This window comes from Lissotriton helveticus, chromosome 9 (genome assembly GCF_964261635.1).
Source record: "Lissotriton helveticus chromosome 9, aLisHel1.1, whole genome shotgun sequence".
Taxonomy (NCBI): Eukaryota; Metazoa; Chordata; class Amphibia; order Caudata; family Salamandridae; genus Lissotriton; species Lissotriton helveticus.
Genome location: NC_136070.1, coordinates 403,114,824 through 403,137,393, shown reverse-complemented (window position 1 = coordinate 403,137,393; position 22,570 = coordinate 403,114,824). Strand labels below are relative to the sequence as shown.

The 22,570-nt window shown below is 46.9% G+C and overlaps 1 protein-coding gene across 1 annotated transcript in view; it reads right to left on the bottom strand.

Annotated features, from left to right (window-relative positions):
• YY1 (YY1 transcription factor) overlaps positions 1 to 22,570 on the bottom strand; it is a 116,782-nt gene that overhangs the window by 18,125 nt on the left and 76,087 nt on the right. Inside the window, exon 4 of the mRNA XM_078660176.1 lies at positions 3,906 to 4,064. Within this exon, the coding sequence (XP_078516302.1) occupies positions 3,906 to 4,064 (159 nt within the window). The remainder of the gene's footprint in view (positions 1 to 3,905; positions 4,065 to 22,570) is intronic.

The window sequence follows — 22,570 nt, the reverse complement described above, 5'->3', positions numbered from 1 at the left end:
TCTTTACTATTTGGGATGTAAAGAAGCGCTTTCCCGTCTCTCCTCTTGTGTAGACTATCGCTGCTAGGTGTACTCTCAGCGAGGTAGAGCTTAGGTTCACTTTTAGCAGGTGTGTTAAATATTTTAGCACGGTTTATTCCTTGGTCATTTTCTTGTGTCGCTTTTTCCTGATGCACCATTGTGTGAATCTTTTTTATTTCGCCACATAGCACCTCCGTGTTGTAGGTCTCCTTGCCTCCCGCAGTGTGCTCTCTGGGAGTTTCAGGTGTGCAAACTCTAAGTCTTCAGGAGCCATGCCGCCAGGCAGAGGCTCTCTGGCTCTGGGTGAAGTACCTCCATGTTTTGCATGGGGAGCTAGTCTTTTCTTTTTGCGAACTTGTGAGGTGGTCCCTGCGCCATCGCCACTATTTGTGAGAACCAGGACTGCCTGGCCCACTGCGGTGCTACCAGAATCAGTGTCATGTTGCTGGTTCTGCATTTGCTGAGTACCCTGTGTATCAGCGGTATCGGGGGAAAAGCGTAGGCAAATGTTTTCGACCAGCTTATCCATAGGGTATACCCCAGGGACTGTTCCCCTGGTTGCCTGGATGCGAAGTATTGGCATTTTGCATTCTGGTGTGTTGCAAATAGGTCAATTTTTGGTGCCCCCCACTTCTTGAATAGCTTTTGCGTTTCTTGTGCATTGAGCTCCCACTCGTGCCTGCTGAGCCTGTCTGCCTTCACGTTGCCCTTTCCTGGTAGGTGTATAGCCAGGAGGTCTATTTATAGTGGGATGGCCCATCTCCATATCTCCTGCGCTAGGTTGGATAGTGCGAGTGATTGTGTTCCTCCCTGTTTATTGATGTAGAACATTGTTGTCTTGTTGTCAGTTTGTATCAACACTCTCTGCTTGTACAGTTGTTTCTGGAAGGCTTTTAGAGGACGGAACACGGTCTTTAGTTCTAGGTAGTGGATGTGCTTGATCGCATCTGTTGGAGTCCACAGACCCCGCACCTTGAGCTGGTTCATGTGTGCTCCCCATCCCCTCTGGGATGCGTTTGTGGTGATCGTCACTGTTGGGTTTGGTGGTGTTAAAGGCTTCCCCTTTGTTATGTTCTGCTTGTTCCACCACGCTATCTCCTCTTGCACTGCATGTGTTACAACTACTAGATCTTCCCAACTCCCTGTAGCTTGTGACCATTGCTGTTGGAGCCATTCCTGGAATGGTCTCATGTGGAGGTGTATACTGGGGACTAGGTGTATGCAGGACGCCATCATCCCCTTGATCTTGCTCACTATCCTCACTGTCAGAACTCGCCCCTTCTGGTATTGACTTGTCTCCTTCAGCAGGGCAAGTGTTCTCTTGTCGCTGGGGAACAACTTGCTCTGTATAGTGTTGATCTGTGCGCCTAGGAAGATCTTCACTTGTTCTGGTTCCATTGATCCCCCAGTGTATTGAGAATCCTAGTTCTGTCAGCATCTGTGTGACCCGCTGTGCATGTCTTTGGCATTGTTTGTAGGAACTTGCTTTTATTAGCCAGTCGTTGAGGTAGGGGTATACACAAATCCCTTCCCTCCGTAGGTACGCTGCTACTGCTGCGAGGCACTTGGTGAAGACCCTTGGTGCGGATTTTAGTCCGAAGGCCAGGGCTGTGAACTGGTAGTGCGCTTTGACTATGGCAAATCTCAGTAGATGTTTGTGTTGTCTGTGCATGGGAATGTGTAGGTAGGCATCTTTGAGGTCTATGGTGGACATAAAATCTCCGTCCCTTATCTGAGGGATGACTTCTTGTAGGGATGTCATTTTGAATTTTTGAGTTTTTATGTATTGGTTTAGGAACCGTAGATCCAGGATAGGTCTTAATATTTCGTCCACTTTTGGCACGAGGAAGTAGTTGGAGTACACTCCCTAGTTTCTTTCTTTGAATGGTACTGTTTCTATCGCCTCTTTGTGGATATGTTCTTGTGCTTCCTGTAGGAGTAGCGCTAATTCTTTTGCAGAACGCGCTTTTCTTTTTGGTTTCCTGTTTGGAGGCTTCTTTTCCAGTTCTATGCAATATCTGAACTGTATGATGTTCAGTATCCATTTGTCTGTCGTTATTTTTTTCCACTCCTGGAAGAAGTGTTTTAAGCTAACTTCTACTGGTGTTACATGTTTGTTGATCCCTGATTTTAGTTTGTGTAAAGATTTTTTGCTCTTTCTGGCTGTTGCTGCAATGGAGTCAGCCGTGACGGATCCCTGTATGTACTTACGGTCTGAGGATCTTCAGGAAACTGCCTGTGAACTGGATCTTGTTCAGAGTCCGACTGGAAATCGGCTTCTTGTATGGAAACAGACTTTACCACTGCTGCAGAGGCTTCTTCTTTTCTGACTAATCGAAGATATCTGAAGTGTAGCCTCTGCACTGCATTTCTAGGCGCCGTGACCTACAGGCCTCACAGTTATCTTCTTGATGGTCGGGCAATTGGCATAAGTTACAGACGAGTGTTGACTGGTATGGGGGTTATTTGGAGTGGCAGTTCGGACAGAAGCGGAACAGAATACATTCCATCAGCAGCTCATTTTTAGGTAGAGCAAAATGATAGGAAAGAGGCCCAGCCGGAAAGCGTAAAGGCCGGAAAGCCAATCGAGAAATTCGACAAGACGGATTGTTTCATAGCTTGAGATGGAAGAAAATCTACTCGATGGAGAACATACCATTGGTTAGATGACAAATGATTAAAAAAATAGAACCAGAGGCAATCTTGACCTGGAGCGCAAGAGTACATCCAAACCAGTCGACAGAAAAAAAATCTAACAATGGAGTTGATGCCCTTGCGCAGTATCACCGAGAAGAGGAGCTGCACATCCTCATGACTTGAAAACATCTGAGCCCAACACTAGATGTTGGACTTGTGCACAGCATGTGATGCATCGAACATATGTTCATATATACACACAAACTCCCACACACACATATATTATATATATATCCACGACCAGCTCCCACATGCAAATTCACACTGCCAGATACAGACACTGCAATTCCAGTTTTCTAGTAAGGTTGTTGTTTTTCAAGTGCTGTAACGCGTTTCGGCAGGGTCCTCTGCCTTGTTCACAGAAGGAGCTCCAATAATACATTTTCCTTTTACCAGGAGTTACGGTCACATGATGTCATGGACATAAACAACAACTTACAAGTTTCACAATTACGGTTTGCTTTCAATGGCTTGACGGTGTAAACTTACTTTAAACAACTAAACAAACTTATTTTGCACATTTATCCATATTTCAAAATTATAAGAATTAAATAAAGATGTCGATTTCAATTTAGATCAAAACATTCTTTGACATTTGCATACTTTAAATTTCATTTCCTTCTACCCTACTTGACATGCCTAATTACTGATATCTAATGTTTACGTTTTTATATTACCTGAGACCATCGATATCTTAACGGTACCCAAACACTGATTTTAAACTTGCCCAGTATCACCAAGTTTAAAATACCTTTTTGTTAGGTGACCTCGAGTTCATTTTAAGTCACTGGCACCCTGTCACTTCCCTCAAAAAGACAACAAGCCCCGCTGTAATCAGGCGTCGAAGCACAACTTGGAGGCATTCGCCTCCAGGGTGAAGCATGTCACCAACTAGGATGGTAAGCGAGGGTTCTTTTAAAAACCCTGAAGGTTCCCCCCTGCATACCTGTAAGTGAGAGACTCCAAAGGGTCCTATGTTAGGTAAACAAAGTACTTGCTATTGTTGCTTGATAGATATAGTCAAGGGAAGGCGAGTGCTTATTTTTTCTCGCTCTCTTTTTCCTGCTTACGATAGGAAAAACAATTGCAAAATCATTTTCATAATTAAAATAAGAAGTAACAGGCTTGTAAATATGAGTATGTTTGCATTATAGAGATATGTAATTGCCAGAGAAACTAATCGTTACCTGAAAGGGTTTTTCTCCGGTATGGACTAGCTGATGCCGTTTTAACTTTGAACTCTCAACGAAGGCCTTTCCACATTCTGCACATACATGTACTCTGGGACCGTGAGTATGTAAATGTTTTCTCATTGCAGAGTTGTCCCTGAACATCTTTGTACAACCCTGGAAATAATGTGGGTACAAATATTAGCACACATGGTATGAACTATTTAATATTTCACAGTATTTTGTACTAAACTTTTGTGATGAATATTAAAGTTACGCTTAACTCAAGTATTTCACATTTCAGCAGGTCACCTTCACCAGATTTAATGAGCTGGTGAAAATATTAAACTATATGTTGCCACAGGCTAAATGTACTTGCCAACCTTCGTTACCATACCGTCTCGTCCTGAGCACTAACTATTAAGTCACAATAGAATTGAACACACTATCAAAAGAATAAAGTCCAGAGTTCATTAACATGAATATCTGGCCATCAATATGAACCCTTAGACCCTGTTATGCAACTGCTTTTTATGTTTGGTTGTGTAGAGCTGTATTTAAAAAATATATATCTTGGTGTGCCCTTCAGAGTAGTGACATTGCTTTTTAACTCTTTATAAGAGGAGAAGAAACAAAGCAGGAATAGAGTCTACACATCACTCTTCAATATTAATATTTTGACTCTATTTTCAAGTATTTCAGAAGCACCACCATTGCAGAATGCAAAAGTGTCAGCTATAGAATTCCTGTTTATTCATTCTTTATCATTTTATAAAGCAAAACGTTCAAATCAGTAAACCAGGATACAACAATATATAAATATATCAGACATAGGAAACAGCATGATTTGCATCAATGTATAAACAAGTGCCTGATAAAAGAAAAATAATATTAAAGAGAGGGTGGAAAAACACAAAATGAAGAAGGATAGTTTGAAGAATATATATCAGCACTAATACAGCCAATAGAGTGTGATCAATAAAGTGTACAGAGCAAATAGTAAAGAGCAGAACAAAGACCATTCCTCCTCCCAAACCCTTCTCCCCATTCCATAACTTCCTCCATAGTCAGTCCCTCGGTGCACTAGTCCGTGTGTCGCAGAATCAGTCTGTCATTCTTAAATCTCTCCCTCCTGTTGAGAGACAGTCATGCGAATGGTGTAATAAGATACATTGTGACAACTATACTGAATAAGTGCATACAAGCCCTTTATTCTCAAGTAGTAGGAGCTTGGCTTTAATTAATCTTATGAAAGGACCCCACACGTCTTTAAACTGGCTAAGTGTATCCTGAATTGTATATATGCGCCTCTCATAAGTGGCTAAATCAAAGAGTTTGGTCGTCCATTCTTGGTGTGTTGAAGTGTCGTCTGGCACCAGTGCCTCAAGAACATCATGTAAGAAGGCAAGTTTGGCCACTGCAAAAGGAAACTGTGCTGGTATTTTGCAATGTGTTCCATATATCTTTTTCGCGCCAATCCGTCGCACAGCATTCTCGTGCCTCCTCTGGCAATTTATCCAACAGGTATACCATAATTTTTTCATCTTATAAACATTATCACTCGATCTATCCATACTGTTTTCACATATTTGCATATTCCTCAAACGGAGTATGCATGCCATTTTCCAGGTTTCTCATGTTGCCACCGTGTCCATCCGGACCTCTTAGTAAAAACACGAATGAAGCATTCTTCGTTCAGGGCAGTGTTTATTTGTAAAAAAAACAATGCATTTCGTGCATTATATGCACTTCATCAGGGGTCACTGCTCTGGACTGTTTAAAAGCACTGTTCCTCTCTCTAACGGCTGCTGCTCTTCAAGAAGGATGACCCCATTTTGGAGCTCCTTCTCGTAGCAGTGTGAAAGGGAACCACTGAGGGCATCTGCCTGGTAATTTTGACCTCCAGGTAGGTGTTTTACTGTAATATCCACCCCTTGCTTGTGGCCCAGTTCCACAGGATCTGCATCACCTCTGGGAGGGAACTAGACATGTGCTCCGACAGCCACCTGGTGATGAAGCAATTGAGGTCTGTATGGTCTATTGGGATCATGGAGTAACATTTTCATCAGACCACAGGCCTTCTGTAGACCATTCCTATATGTGAGCGTAGAATCATTCCATTGAGGCATCTTTATCAGTCATTCTGCTCATAAAGGGATGGAACAGAAGGCATGCATGAAGAATGCTTTGGAATCTCCACCATCTGGATTCGAGAAGCATATCATTTCAAGATCCTGTTGCTTGTCTCTACGCTGAGCTACTTGTACAGGCATTATCGCAACCTGCAAAAGGCACTAAAGGCTCTTTGAAATAGAAGGTTTCTGCTAATGTTTGAAGTCTGCCATCCGTCCTTATGCTGAAGGAAGAGCTTTGCTGTGCGTCTAGGAAAGCTACTTGAATTTGAAACTTTGACGCAGCACAAATAAGCAATGTACATTTGACGATAAACCCAAACGATTGAATAGGTTGATATACGTAGTTGTAGCAGTGCAGCCTTCGGCCTCCTATGACAACTTGATGATCAGGTCATCCATACATGGAGATCCCTTGTATCCTTATCTTTGAGGCATCCATGGGGGACAGGCACATTGTGAATATTCAGGAAGTGGGCAATAGTCTGAAAGTAAGTACTTAGAACTAGTAGTGCTGCCTTACTATGCTGAATCAGTGATATTTCTGGGATTCAGCAGTGGAACAAGGAAGAAGACACTCCAACAATCCAGAGAGGTAAGGCACATTCCATCTACTTGAGACACTATAAGGATTACCTGCAAGGTGAGCATCCAACAGGATTGCTTCTTTAGAAAGGTATAGGAGTAGCCTCCACTCCTGATTTCTATGCAACTGAGAGGAATCTGGAATAGAAGCTCAAATTCCTTTGGGATTGTGACTCCTTCTCAATCATGCCTTTTAATATATGGATAACAATTTCTTGTTGCAGTTTGTGCAAGTGCATAAGATGCTTCTTATGTGGATTACTGAAAGGCTTTTCTAGAAATTTCACGGTTTGCCTGGACTACACAATTAGGAGCAATCAAAGATCAGTGGTAATCTGTGTCCATACAGGAACAAAAAAGAAACTTCCTCCCCCTAAAAGCTACACAGGAGTCAGCAGGGGTCAGGTTAAGGGGTTTATTCTGGTAACCAGACTGAGTAGCAACCCAGGTTTTCACTGGAGATTTGGGATAGCCAAGACATTAACCTCTCTACAACGAGTACCTTGGTTGTATCTGGATTGTCTAGAGAAAATGGGGGGGGGGGGGGGGGGGAAAGAAAATAAGTTACTTACATGTAACTCTGGTATCTTTGATTGATTCACATGCTTGAATCATTCTTCGTTGAAGTTGCAGTCCCACAGTACATATAAAGCAGTAAGTAAAACGTAAACATGGATGTTAATGTTAAATTTAATAGCTCGTCAGTCATTAGACATGGCATAAAGTCCAGCCAATCAGGCAACAGCACCCTTTAGAACCCTCATCACAGAGGCTCAAGGCTCTCAGATGTTCTAGCACAAGTGAGAATGACATAAGTCAAATGATCCCCAAGCCACAGGGGACCCTCTATGTGGAGGAGGATGGGTCGCATGTGAATCAATGAAAGGTACCAATACTAGTTAACCACAGTAACAGGTAACTTATTTTCTTCTCCAGTACTGGATCTTTCATAGATTCATGTTTGAATAGTTAGCAGTGGATAGTACGGCAAAATTATACCAATAAATGCATATAGATCAGGGTTTTCAAACTGTGGGGCGCGACCCCCAGGGGGGCTGTGGAGCGATCCAAAGGGGGTTGCGCTCCCAGTCACACTTCTGCCACGGGCCTCAGCCCTCCTCTTCCCTCGGCCTGTGTGTCAGCCCGGGCTGCTGCAGTGCAGCTCGCTCTGCTGGGGCCTCAGCTGGGCAGTGACTGAAGTCTTATCTCCGGCACGCCAGAGTTTTTCACAGGTCTTTAAAGACCATGTGCATAGGCTGTCCCGTCAGATGTAGGAAATTAGCTGGTATTTACTGCACCGCTTACAGTGCTTACGCTAATTTAATATCTTCACATGCCTGGTTTTACCTGCTCAAAGGCGCTGCATGCATGTCCAATATCCCTTGACAAAGGTAATAGGCGTATACACTTTATTCAGCATTTTTATAATGTGCACAGAACTGAAGAGCTGAATATCCCGTGTTGTGGCAAAGAGAAAATCCGATTAACCAAATGTTACCAATAGAAGATTATAATGACCCAGTGACTATTCAACAAATGATTACTAGGAAGTCAGAAGGTAAGGGATAGAGAGATAGGGGTTAACTTAATTGAGTATGAAGGGAATTCAAATGTGTTAGTTTTAAAAGGAAGAATGGAAGATAGGAAATTATATGAGGAAAGGGCTGCATGAGGTCAATGAAAGATGCGTTACATGCCATTCGCAGTTTGAAGGCACAAGTTACTTACCTTCAGTAATGCAGAGTCTTCACCTTAGAATACTCTCAGGGTGCCAGACTGGATCCGGAAGGTTTTTTAACATCAATTCCACTGCTGTGAGCTGATGCCAGTCTCTTATTCGCACCCAAATTCATACGGCCACCTCACTCACCCGTAAGTCACTCCTCTACCCTACTCTCACACTGTTGCATCGCTTACCTGCGTCACATGGGGACTCTTGTCACCCACACAGTGCAGAGGGTTAATGTGCCTGCTACAAAGAATATGTACCATGCCTCAATTCCAGTAGCCCTGCCTACAGGGTTAGAAATGTTTGTCAGGAGGGGGTCCTCACGCCTCAAAATGTTGACAGGGGGGTCTCGGCATCCAAAAGTTTGAAGACATCTGATATAGATAGATAATCAAACATATTGTAAGAAGGGTGGCAAAAGCAGGCTCATTTTATTAGAATAATTGACGAAGAACTGCCTGTTCTGCGATACCAAAGGGGATGATGGACGGAGTGCTTGAGCAAATCAAACACTCACCTCCAGTCAACTGATCTGGGTTTCATCCATCATCATTCTGTTCTGCGGCTGCAATTACATTTTCTGTGGCATCCAGGCAATAATGTTGAGTCAAAGTGTGCATGCTTGACCAGATCGTTGCTCTGCAAATCGGCTGAATGGGCACATCAGCAAAGTGAGCTGTTGATGTAGAGACCACTATGGTAGAGTGGGCTTTAGCTGTAGTAAGTAATGGTTTCCCTGCGTGTTGAAAGCAAAACTGTATTGCTGAAGCGATCCAGCTCGCTATAGCCTGCTTTAAAACTGGAAATCCTTTCCCGAGATTGCCATACGCGACAAAGAGCTGGTTTGCTCTGCAGATGCGGACAGTCTTATGTATATAGAATATTAGACCTCTTTGACATCCAGTGAAGGCAAGGACTTTGCCACCGGTGTTTGAGGATTCAAAAAAAGGTCATTAGAATGACAGGTTTGTTTAAATGAAAGTCAGAGGGAACCTTGGTTTAGATCAGAGAATTAAGCAGAAATTTTTAAATTGAAGGAAAGGCTGTTTAATAGTGAAAGCTTGGATGTCACTTACTAGTTTAGCCGATGTAAGCACTGGAAGAGCTGTCTCCCAGGAGATGTATTTCAGCTGTGCCTTGTGAATGGACTCAAATGGGTCTCTCATTAACTGTGATGATACAATGTTGCGATGCCACGGTGGAGGCGGTAGCCTCACAGGAGGAAACATTCAAAACAATCCTTTAAGAAATTGTTTTATGATTCTTGAGGAGCAGAGAGACGATGACTGGTCTGTCTAAATCTGGATATTGCAGCAAGATGTACTTTGATGAACGAGTGAGAAAGGCCAGATCTCAGAGTCCGAACACCAGATACAAAATAGTGTTCCCTAGAGTTGGTAGATCTTTGTGGTGGACTGTGCTCTGGCATTGGCCAGAACCTCCCGCCAATCATATGAGATGGCTAGATAGGCAAACTCATGGTACTCAGGAGCCAAGCCAACAATCGAAGAGATGTCAGGTTGGGATGAAAGACTTGACCCTGGTTCATTGTTAAAAAATTTGGTAATTTGGTCACAAACAGAATGGGATTCAGCTCTGAGAGGATGAGGAGTTCTGTAAACCAACACTGGTGGGGCCACCTGGATCCTATGGGAAGGATCAGACAGGGCTCTTTCTGAGTACCCTCGGAATTAAAGGAATCAGAGAAAAGGCATAGGCATAAATCTTTGGCCATTCGGTCAAGAAGGGATTCCGCCACAATCCCACTCGGGCCGCCAGCTGGCGAAGTACTATCATTTTCGGTTCTTGTTGGTTGCAAAGGGGTCTAAACTGTGCTTGCCCCATAGCTGAAAGATGTCCTCTATAGTTGACTGATGTAGCTCCCACTCATGGCATGTTGAGCTGGCTCTACTTAAAGAGTCTGCGAGCACATTGGCTATACCTAGGACATGTTCTGCTATAGGAGTTATATTGTGTTGAATTGCCCAGGTCCTTATTGGCTGAGCTTGCAAGGACAGTGCGGTTAATCTTGTCCCACCTTGTTTGTTCAAGTAGTGCATGCTCGTACTATTGTCGGTCCGAATTAGAACGAATAGTTTTCTTACCGGTCGGTGTAGTTTTGCAGCTTGAAGATCTTTCTGGATTCACTATGCTGTGCATTATTCCGCGGTCTTGTGGTTGGGTCCGGATTCGTAGTCTTTTCTTTGTTTTTTTTTTTCTTTTCGTAGCCCAGGTGGGCCTCGGCGTCACACCCCCTTGGGTGTATTTCCGGTGACGTCGGCATGCTTCCTGCGGAAGCTCCCACTCTTGGGCGCCATCTTCGGGTTCTTTTTTTCCGTGTTTCTTTCGTTTCCGAAGTAATGGCCATGTTCTATTTAGTTGATATTTTACCGCTTTGTACTTTTAAAAATCCTTTCTTTTTTGTTAACCACCTCTTCTCTCTCCAGCCTCATCTTTCTGGCGGAGGTGGGTGGGTTCGCTAGTGAATCCAGAAAGATCTTCAAGCTGCAAAACTACACCGACAGGTAAGAAAACTATTCGTTTTGCAGCGTGAATCTTTCTGGATTCACTATGCTGTGCATAGATTTTGTAGCGGTTTCTCATCTCTGTGGCGGCTGGGTGGAAGATGAGCGTTGGGTGTTGAATATGTGCTGTAGCACCTTCTGTCCAACTTGAGCTTCCTTGTTCATTTGTATATCCACACAGTAGTGCTTCGTGAACGTGTGCACCGAAGCCCATGTTGCCGCCAGGCATATGTCCTCTATGGGTGTGTTAGCCAGGAAGGCTATTGTAGCGCCCTTCTTCCTAGTGGAGTGGGCACGTGTCCCCTCTGCCAGCTCTTGTCCTGCACGCTTGTGGCAGAGTTGAATTGTCTGTGCGATCCATCGTGCAATGGTCTTTTTGGTTACTGCTTTCCCCATGAAGCTGTTTGCGAATGACACAAAGAACTGTTTTGTTTTCCTGTGTCCCTTTGTCCTTTCAATGTAGTGCATGACTGCCCTTCTGGCGTCCAGGGTGTGCAGAGCTCGCTCTGCGCTAGTTGTTGGTTTTTGGAAAAAACTCGGTATCTGTAGAGACTGGTTCATGTGAAATTTGGATACCACCTTCGGCATGAAGTGTGGGTCAGTCCTCATCACAACCCTAGCATTGTGTATTTGTATGTAGGGTACTTGTAGCGTCAGCGCTTGAAGCTCGCTTACTCTGCGTAAGGACGTTATTGCAACCAGGAAGGCTGTTTTCATAGTTAGCATCTTTAGGGAGGCCTTGTGAAGTGGTTCAAAGGGCTCTTTCATGAGTTCCGTTAGGACTGTGTTCAAGTTCCATGCAGGTGGCGGCACCCGCTTGGGTGGTGCGATCCTTTTCGCTCCTTCTAGGAATCTCTTTACCACCTGTGATGTGAAGAAACTCCTGCACGTTTCTCCCCTTGTGTAGGCGACTATCGCTGCCAAGTGAACTCTTAAAGAGGATGAGCTAAGGTTCTTCTCCAGCAAGTGCGTCAGGTACCTTAGCACTGTGGAGTCCCTCTTCATTTTATTGTGAAGTCTTTCTTGTCTGCACCATATTGTGAATCTTTTCCATTTCGCAACGTAGCACTTCCGAGTGCTGGGCCTTCGTGCCTCCCGAAGGACCCTCAGGCTGCTTTCTGGCAGTCTCAAATGTGCGAACTCTATGTCCTCAGGAGCCACGCTACTAGGCTCATGCTCTCTGGCTCTGGATGTAGTATCTCCCCGTTCTGCATGGAGAGTAGGTCTTTCCTCCTGCTGAATCTGTGGGGTGCACCCTGTGTCATCTCCATGATCTGCGAGTACCATGTCTGCCTCGCCCACTGTGGTGCGACCAGTATCAGTGTCATGTTGCTCGCTCTGCACTTGCTCAGCACTCTGTGCATCAGTGGTATCGGGGGAAAGGCGTAAGCAAATGTCCTTGACCAATCTATCCATAGGGCATTCCCCAGTGACCCCTCCTCGGGCTGCCTGGATGCGAAGTTTTGGCATTTTGCATTCTGGCGTGTGGCAAACAGGTCCACCGATGGTGTCCCCCATCTGTCGAACAGGTACCTTGTCTCCTGAGCATTGAGCTCCCACTCGTGGGATGCCGATGTCTGCTGCTGAGCCAATCGGCTTGTATGTTGTCCTTCCCTGGTAGGTGTATGGCTAGCAGGTCTATCTTGAGAGGGATGGCCCATCTCCATATCTCCTGCGCCAGCGTTGAAAGCGGGGCTGACTGTGTGCCCCCCTGCTTGTTGATGTAGAACATCGCAGTGGTGTTGTCTGTTTGTATCAACACCTTATGTTTGTACAGTCTTGTTTGAAAGGCTTTCAGTGCAAGGAAGAATGTCTTCAGTTCTAGGTAATTGATGTGCTTTGCCGCATCTGTTGGCGTCCACAGTCCCCTCACCTTGAGCTCCTCCATGTGAGCGCCCCATCCCTTCAGGGATGCGTCTGTGGTGATGGTCACTGTTGGCGTTGGGGGCGTTAGAGGCTTTCCCCTTGTTATGTTCTACATGGTCCACCATGCCATCTCCTTCTGCACTGCGTGCGTTACAACCACTAGATCCTCCCAACCGCCTGTAGCTTGTGACCATTGCTCCTGTAGCCATTCTTGAATGGGTCTCATGTGGAGTCGTACATTTGGTACCAGGTGGATGCATGATGCCATCATGCCCATGATCTTGCTCGCAGTCCTCACTGTCCGAGCTTGTCCCTTCCGGTAGAGGCGAGTTTCCTTCACCAGCGCCCTCGCCCTCTTCTCGCTGGGGAACACCTTGCCCTGTAAGGTGTTGATCTGTGCTCCCAGGAAGATCTTGACTTGTTCCGGCTCCATTGATGATTTCTTCCAATGGATGGAGAACCCCAGGCTTATGAGCGTGCTCGTCACTGTATGTGCGTGCTGCTTGCATTTCTGGTATGAGTTTGCTTTCACCAGCCAGTCGTCCAGGTAAGGGTATACGTGTATTCCTTGCCTTCGTAGGTGCGCTGCGACTGCTGCGAGGCACTTTGTGAAAACTCTTGGTGCTGATTTTAGTCCGAAGGCCAGTGTCGTGAACTGGTAGTGGCTTTCTCCAATGGTGAACCTGAGCATGTGTTTGTGCTTTCTGTTCATTGGGATGTGCAGGTAGGCGTCCTTGAGGTCTATTGTGACCATGAAGTCCCCGGTCTGCAATTGTGGGAGCACCTCTTGCAGGGAGGTCATTTTGAATTTTTGCGTTCTTATGAATTTGTTCAGGAACCGTAAGTCCAGAATGGGTCTCATTGTCTCGTCTACCTTTGGTACCAGGAAGTACGTTGAGTATATTCCTGTGTTTCTTTCCTTGAAGGGTACCCGTTCTATGGCCTGCTTCCGCAGGAGTTCCTTTGCCTCCTCCTGAAGACACTGCAGCTGCTTGCTTGCGTTTTTCTTTTTGGTTTTCTGCTTGTTGGGCTCCCCTCCAACTCTATGCAGTATCCGAATTGGATAATGTTGAGGATCCATTTGTCTGATGTGATTTCTCTCCACTCTGAGGTAAAATCTTAATCTTCCTCCCACTGGTGTCATGTGGCCGTAGGTGTCTAGTTTGTCTTGACCCCTCTGTACGTGCTGCCCCCTGGGATCTTTTTTGTGGGCGGGCACACGGAGTTTTTTAAAGTCACTTAGAGGCGGGCTACTGTCCCCCTCTTCTGTTCTGTCCACGTCCATTTCCTCTCCCTCGAAAGGACTGGCCTCTTTGTTGGTACTGCCAGGACTGCTTCTGCTGCCCCTGTTAAGCCTGCGAGTCTGCCTGGTGCGCTTGTTGGAAAGCCTGGTGTGATGTACCTGGCTGGTTTCCACCTCTCCCGCCGGGCCTCCGTGACGGGGTGCCCCTTTTATTGCCTCTGAACTGCAATGCTCCCATGGATCTTGCCGTTTCGTTATCTTTCTTTAGTTGACTGAGCTTTTCATCAACTGTTGTTCCGAAAAGCGTGTCGCCGTTGAACGGTGTCTTCAGGATGCTGTGTTGCACCTCCGGTTTGAAACCGGAGATCCTGAGCCAGGCGTGTCTCCTTTCCGTGACACCCATCATCATGAGCCTGCTGGCGGTGTCTGCCCCATCTAGGGCCGTCTTAAGGCAAGAATTTGCCGCGTTCTTCCCTTCTTCAACCAGTTTTTCGGCCTTCTGCCTGGCATCCGGGGGCAGGTCCTTCACCAACTGCCCCAGCTCCTCCATGATCTGGTACATGTGCCTGTTTATCAGGGCATTGGAATTAGCCATGCGCCAGTGGGTCACGGCATTCCGTTCGATCCTTCTGCCCACCAGAACCATCCTCTTGCTCTCCTTATCCGGTGGTGGACCCGAGGTAGTGGGTACGTTAGCCCTCTTCCTTGCTGTGGCCGTGATAATGGAGTCTGCGGAGACCGTGCCCTGAATGTAGGCTGGGTCCTTTGAGGAATGTTTGTACTTTTTCTCTGTTCTGGGAGTTACTGCCTTGCATGTTGCGGGTTCCCTGAATGCTTCCTTCCCCTGGGCCAAGACGCTGTCGAGCATTGGAAGGTACTGGCACCTTGTTTGTGTTGGGAGCAATGTCTCTAGAAGGAAGTGTGCTTTCTGCTTCTCTTCGAAGAGTTTGAGCTTGAATGCTGCTGCGTCAGATTTTATCACCGAGTTGTAGGCCCCGATGTCGTCCGGCGGCGAGGGCCTCGAGGGGTATGTGTCGACCGCCTCCTCCGGGCTGTCTTTGTCGACATCTATGTAATCTACCTCCTGTAGGTCAGAGGGTGTCGACTCTGCGTCCGTCCTGCTGTCCTCTTCCTCCCCATAGTTGTAACTATCGTAGGGATTCTCGTACCCTTCTTGGTCGTCGACCACCTCGACGTCCTGGTCTTGTTCCTCGGCGACCTCGTCGATCTCGTCTTCGTCCTCGACTACCTCCACCACCGGTGGCTTGGTCTTGTGAGGGATCGTGAAGGCTTTCATCTTAGCGTCGAAATCTTTCTTCCGCTGCATGATGTTCTCCATTTCGGCCTCGAGGCGCCTTCTCTTCTTCTCCATCTCGGCCGCGTGTTCCGCGTCGGATGGATCAGCCGTTCTTTTCGGCGCTTGGTTCGGTGCCGAGCTTTTCGGTGTCGAAGTTTTTGACGTCGACCCGGGTTTTGGCTCTCTGGTCGTCGTCGTTAGTTTAGGGTCTTTCTCCCTCGGCGTCGATCGATCCTTTTCGGGGACGATTTTCGACGTTTTCTGCTGATCAGCAGCTCTCGGCGCCGGGGACTCCTTCTCGGAGGATATGCTGGGCCTGTGAGTAGTCGCGGACGCCGCCTTCTTTGGCGTCGGCGCTTTCGGGGTCTTGCCCTCGATTTTTCGAGACTCAGAGTCTCTCGGGTTCTTGGGGGCCGAAGAGTCTCCTACCTTATCAGAAGTCTTCGTGTAATCTGTCTCTACGACCGTGTAGCTGTCGTCTTCGGCGGCAGCGTTGTCTTCTTCCTCGGAGGACATCCCCAGTTCGTAGAGGGACGGAGTCGGGGCCTTCCCTTGCAGGGTGGCGTGCGCTACCCTCTGTCTCTCCCTCACACGAAGGGTCTTCGGTGCGAAGGCGGAGCAGGCGTTGCAGTCTCCGCTTTCGTGGTCCACCGGTAGGCAAAGGTTGCAAACCGGGTGATGGTCCTTCTGCGCGTACTTGTGGTGGGAGTTACGGCAGAACTTGAACGGCGTGTTGTCCATCATCGAGCGTCCAGGGGCTCCCTGGTCGCGTGTTCGTCGACGGTCGTCGAGGATCTCGATGAAAAACGCCTTCTCCTTGCTGATTGTTCGTCGATGAAGTCCCCTGGAGTCTTCAGATGACTTCTCCTTGTGTTTTCTGTCTTTTCCTTTCTTCTTTCTCCAAAAATGTCTGGAGCCCAAACGGGAACGATCCAGACCCGACCGCGGAAAAAAAGAATCTGAAGATGGCGCCCAAGAGTGGGAGTTTCCGCAGGAAGCATGCCGACGTCACCGGAAATACACCCAAGGGGGTGTGACGCCGACGCCCACCTGGGCTAAGAAAAAACAAAAAAAAACAAAGAAAAGACTACGAATCCGGACCCAACCACAAGACCGCGGAATAATGCACAGCATAGTGAATCCAGAAAGATTCACGCTGCAAAACTGCTGCTCCTGCAATCTTGGATAGGAAGGATTTTAGAGCTAGGAAGATGGCCTTTGATATGAAGGGTTGTTTGGTAGGTTTTCCATTTGCCGCTGACTGTCAAGCTTTAAAGATGGGCTCCCCACCCTTCGAGGGAGGCATCTGTTGTAATGACATTGTGGGGTGTCGACCCGGAAGGAGCGGCTGGTGGAGCAGTTTGGGATGTGTGTCCATCACCACAAAGCTTGTATCATCTTGGGTGCGATCCGAATTACATAGTTGAAAGAGCCGGTGGCCTGCATCCACTGGCTGTCCAATTCCTCCTGTAGTGACCTCATGTGTAACCAGCAGTTTGGTGTGAGGGGGATGCAAGAGGAGAGCATTCCCAGCAGAGATTTGTTCAGAAACTGTATTTATGTTAGGTTGTGAATCTTTTCCTGTCCTTCTTATGAGGTGAAGGCTTTTGCCTGCAGCATGTCGTTAGTTGCTCCCAGAAACAGAATGGTAGTTGTGGGTGTCAGATGTGATTTTTAGGTAGTTGAGCGACAGCCCCAGGGTATGGAATAGAGATAGACATAGACTTGTATGTCTGCTTGCTTCTGCTGGTGGGCTTGCCTTTATTAGCCAACCGTCCAAACATAGAAATGTCTGGAATCCTGCTAGCCTTACATGGGCAGCAACTGGGGCTAATACCTTTGTGAATACTCGAGGTGCTGATTGTAGGCCGAAGGGCAAGACCCTGAATTGAGTTGCCATTCCCCTGATTTTTCCTGTATCAGAAAGAACCTCGAATAGAAGCCCATGCCCCTTTGAGCTCTTGGCACTACCTTGATTACCCCTTTGCGTATCATGGTAGTTATCTGAGAAAATAGCTCCTTTAAGTGGGAAAGAGGCAGTTCTCAAGGTGGCAAGTTAGTTTAGTGGAGTCGGTTGAAACTCCAGGGTGTGTCCTCTGGAAACAATGTTGCTGACCCACTGGTCCGATGTTATTATTTGACCATTGGGGAAGAAAAAAGGAAATGTTTCTCACCAATCCTGGATTTAGAGGTAGGAGTGGTGGCCGGCACTGGCGATACATCACTATTTCTTTGAGGTATCTCTCCCCCTTTAAGAAACTCTTCCTATACAGGGATGCCTGTAGGAAGCGGAAGGTGGCCGCTTGTAGGGTTGCTGATCCTGCTGCAGCAGTGTATCAATTGTTACTGATAGGGCTGGAATTGCTTATACTGTAGCCTCCGCAAAAAGATGTTCCTCGCCCTCTTGCTCCATTAAAGAGCTGTTTCTTAAATTGGAGTATGCATTGGACTCTGGCCGTAACAGTATCCTACTTAACCCCTTCGACGCTGATGACGAGCTGGGCTCGTCATGGCGTAGCCTCCTCGCACGCTGATGACGAGCCCAGCTCGTCACGTAAAGTGCGATTTAAAAAATCTCAGCGTACGAGCGGAATTCCGCCCGCACGCATGCGGTTAATCGCCTGCGGTGCTCCATCTATGTGTTGACCAAATAATGACTCCCCATTGTAGGGCACATCAACAATCTTTGATTGCACTTCCTGGTGGAATGAGGTAGCTCTTTAACCATACCTGGTGTCTCAGAACTGCAGCCTCTGCTAGTTAGCGGAAATCTGTAGAGGAAAAGTCTACTGCACAGTCTATTATTTCAGCAGATATTTTTTCCCCCTCCTGTAGAATTTACTCGGCTTCCAATTTAGAATCCTCTGGCAAGAGATCAATAAATGGTAAAATATCCGATGACATTTGGCAATCGTACCTGCCTAGGATTGCCAGACTGTTTGCTGCCCAGACTGTGGTCGCCGCATGGTAGGGGATTTCTTCTGTCTCTATCTGGGTGAGCAGATAAGGGAGATTAGGTATTCCTGTAAGGACCTGAGCTGTCTGGGAGATCACCGAATACAGCTTTGGTGGCGATGAAGCAGGCTAGAGCGCAGTCGGGCCTTGAATTTCTTCTCCAGTTTAGGGAGCACAGCTGTAATGGAAGCTGGAGTACTCATTACTTTCAAGCCCCCCTTCCATACTAAGTCCACTACTGGAATTGCACATACCTGCTTTTTACTCTTAAAATCATATAAAAAGCAATCAGAGATTTCTTAGTAACCACAGGGAGCTGAAATGTCCTTGCTGCTCTTTCCATGAGTGTAGTAAACCTCCCCAGGTCTCAGGCGGGGAGTCAACTGGAGGAGGAGGAGTTGTAGGAGATGGTGTCTGAATCTGGTATTCATCCCACTACAGCTCCCCTTCTTCTGTTTCATCTTTCATAGACTGGTGATCCTCTACTAGTGGTTGCAGAGTTGTCGCAGGTAAGGGTGGCAACAGTGATGCAGGTGGTGCAAGAATTGGAAAGGGATGTCTAGGAGAAGCTCGAAATGAGGTTTGTAGGTTTACAAAGCTGCGGATGAAATGCGTTACTTACCTCTAACTGCAGTTATCCAGTATTGGTATCTTTCATAGATTCACATGCCTGAATCATTCCCCGTCGTCGGGGTGGGAGTCCCCGGTATATAAAAGAGTAATGTCATAAAGACATATACATAGTAATAGGCCAGAGGCCTCTCATTAGTAACATATCCATGTCCTTTTGTAAAAAGGACCAAACTTTGGCCAAGAGCCAATCAGATATCACCACCCGCTAGAACCTTCCTGGAAGGAGCCCTAGTCCCTCAGATTTTCGTAAGCACAGTGCTAAGTAGTACCTACTGAGAGAACCAAGGTGAGCCCTTCCAGGGGAGGTGGGTGGGTTGCATGTGAATCTATGAAAGATGCCAATACTGGATAACTGTAGTAACAGGTAAGTAACACATTTCTTATCCAGTATTATAGGTATCTTTCATAGATTCACATGCCTGAATCGGAGTAGCAAGCAATAACCAGCACATTTCGTAGAGAACAACCTGTAAAATCACATGATAATAGAATATCAAGCATGAAATACAGTTAGAGAAATGTGAAAGAAGGTAATAGGATGGAGGGATGAAAGGAAGAAGGCTCACCTCTAGTGAAATAGATGGCGTACAACCGCTTGACCCACCGCTGCATCCTTCATCAGCTCTGAATCCAAGCAGTAGTGCTTGGTGAAGGTATGAGGTGTCTTCCATGTTGCCGCTCTGCATATGTCGATGATGGGTACCCCAGCGAAGAGCGCCATCGGGGGACCGCTCTAGTAGAGTGGGCCCGTACTTTAGAATGCAGAGGATGCCCTGCCTGCTGGTGGCCTAAAGTAATGTCTGCCGAGATCCACCTTGAGATGGACTGTTTTGTCAATGGAAGACCTTTCCTGGGCCTGCTAAAGGCAATAAATAATTGGTTGGATTTTCGAAATTGTTCTGTTCTATGGATGTAGAACTTCAGACATCTCGTGAGGTCTAAGGAATGGAGAGACCTTTCTGCTGCGGTGCTTGGATTCGGGAAGAAGGACCGCAGAACTATAGGTTCATTCAGGTGAAAGTTGGATGGAACCTTTGGTATGAATTTAGGATTAGTTCTTAAGATAACTCTGTCCTGTTTGAACTGTAAGAAAGGATCTTGAATGGAGAAGGCTTGGAGCTCACTCACTCTTCTTGCTGATGTGAGCGCTAGTAAGAGAGCTGCCTTCCATGATAGATATTTGATGTCAGCTTTGTGTATTGGCTCAAAAGGGTGCTTCATTAACTGAGCCAGTACGATGTTGAGCTGCCAGCTGGGTGGCAAAGCCCTCACTGGAGGGAATGTCCTGAACAATCCTTTCAGAAACTGCTTGATCAGTCTATTGGACCAGAGAGAAACACCAGACGATGAACGCCTATACCGAGATACAGCCGCCAGGTGAACTTTTATCGAGGCGTGGGCCAACCCCGAGTGAGCCAAATGAAGCAGATAAGGCAGAATCTGCGCCGGCGAAGATTCAAATGGGTGTATCCTGTTTGTCTTACACCATATACAGAATCTTTTCCACTTCAGGGAATACGTCTTGTTGGTACTGTCAGCCCGAGCCCGGGCCCGGGCCAAGACTACCCTGCATTCTTGAGGAATGTCTACGTTCTGGAACTCTCTGTACTCAGGAGCCAAGCCGATAATTTGAGAGATTGTGGATCCGGATGTTGGACTTGCCCGTTGTTCATTGTCAGGAGAGTCGGGCTTGGCCTGCATGGAATTGGCGACTCCAGAGACCGGAGGTGAAGTTCCATAAACCAGTGTTGGCGTGGCCACGCCGGGGCTATCAGGATTAGGGTGCAATGCTCAGTCTTCATTTTCCTGAGAACTCTGGGAATCTGGGGAAATGGAGGAAATGCGTAAGCGAAGACGTTGCACCATGCGATGGAAAATGCATTTCCGAGAGACCCCTTCTGGGGATGCCAGCTTGCGTAGTATTGGCATTTTGCGTTGAGCTGTGTCGCAAACAGATCCAGGTGAGGCTTGCCCCAACGGGAGAATACGGAATTGAGAAGATGTTGATCCAGCTTCCACTCGTGGCAGATGGAGCATTGCCTGCTTAGAGAGTCCGCCAGGGTATTGTCTGCCCCTGGGACATACTCTGCCCGTAAAGAAATATTGTTTCGAAGCAGCCACTTCCAAATACATGAAGGTTCTAGCTACAGCGTCAGAGATCGAGTTCCCCCTTGTTTGTTCAGATAGTGCATTGTGGTGGTGTTGTCCATTCTCACAAGCACTGGGGAATCTTTGATCCGAGGCAGGAAAGCTCTTAGTGCCAGGTAGACTGCCCTCAATTCGAGAAGATTGATATGCATCTGCTTCTCTGTCTGAGACTATAGCCCATTGATCTGGAGTTCTTGCAGATACGCACCCCATCCCTCCAATGAAGTATCTGTGGTGATCACATGTAGAGAGATTGGTAGTAGGAATGGAAGGCCCTGGTCCAGATTTTGAGGTTGAAGCCACCAGTCTAGGGCCTGCACAATGAATGGAGTGATCCGGATTAGATCGTCGAAGGATCCTGCACACTGGATCCACTGGGTGGATAGTGGCTCCTCCAGCAGCCGCATGCGAAGACGGCAGTGTGGGATCAGCAGGATGTTGGAGGACTTCATCCCCAATATTGACTTGTACAGGCGCACCGTGATTGTCTTCTTGGCCTGAATCCGGGCTGCTAGAGACCGGAGTTTGAGCTGACGTTCCTGTGAAGGAAAGGCTTTTTCCTGATCCGTATCCAGGACTGCCCCCAAGAAAGTGAGGCGTTGGGAAGGCTGAAGTACAGACTTTTCTTGGTTGAGAGTTAGGCTCAAGTTTTCGAAGAGTTGCAGACAGGTGTCTGAGGACCCGCTCACGCCTGCGAAAGTAGGTGCCTTGACGAGCCAGTAGTCCAAGTAGAGGAAGACTTGGTGATGGTGTTGGCGAAGATATGCTGCCACCGGAGACAGACACTTTGTAAAAATGCGAGGAGCCGATTTCAGTCCGAAGGGCAGCACCCTGAATTGGTAGTGTCTGCCCGCCATCGCAAACCTGAGGAATTGTCTGTGGTTTTTGTGGATCGGTATGTGGAAATAGGCGTCTTGGAGGTCTAAAGACATCATGAAGTCCTTTGAATCGAGGAGCTGCAGCACCTCCTGAATGGACACCATACGGAACGACTGTTTCTTGAGGTATCCGTTCAGGTCTCGTAAGTCCAAAATAGGTCTCCATTTTTTCTCCTTCTTCCTTATTAGGAAGAATAGGGAATAGAATCCTTTGCCTTTCTGGTCCCGAGGCACTTTTTCTATAGCTCTTTTGTGGAGCATTATAGAGAGTTCTTTTTGTAGGAGATGTAGATTCTTGTGGTTCATTGGACGTGGAGGATTCGAAGGAGGAGTCTCCACAAACTCCAATGAATGTCCGAACTGGACTAGCTAAAGGACCCAGCGATCAGTTGTAATCTGCTGCCAATTGTGGAGGAAAAATGAGATTGTTCCTCCAATTGCGTAAGGTGGAGAAGAAATGGAGGCCTGCGGTAGAAAAAGGTCATTGCCTTCTGGCTGTGTCTTTCTTCCCTCCGCGTCCACGAAAGGAATATTTGTTGTATGATGACTGATTTTGATGCTGCTGCCTTTGTTGGTACTGGGGTTTGTACTGCTGGTTCGAGTTGTACGATGATTTGTACCCCTGATAGCCACCTCGTGAAGGTTGTCCTTTTCCTCTGGAGCCCCGAAAGGAAGTATTTCTGAACTGAAGA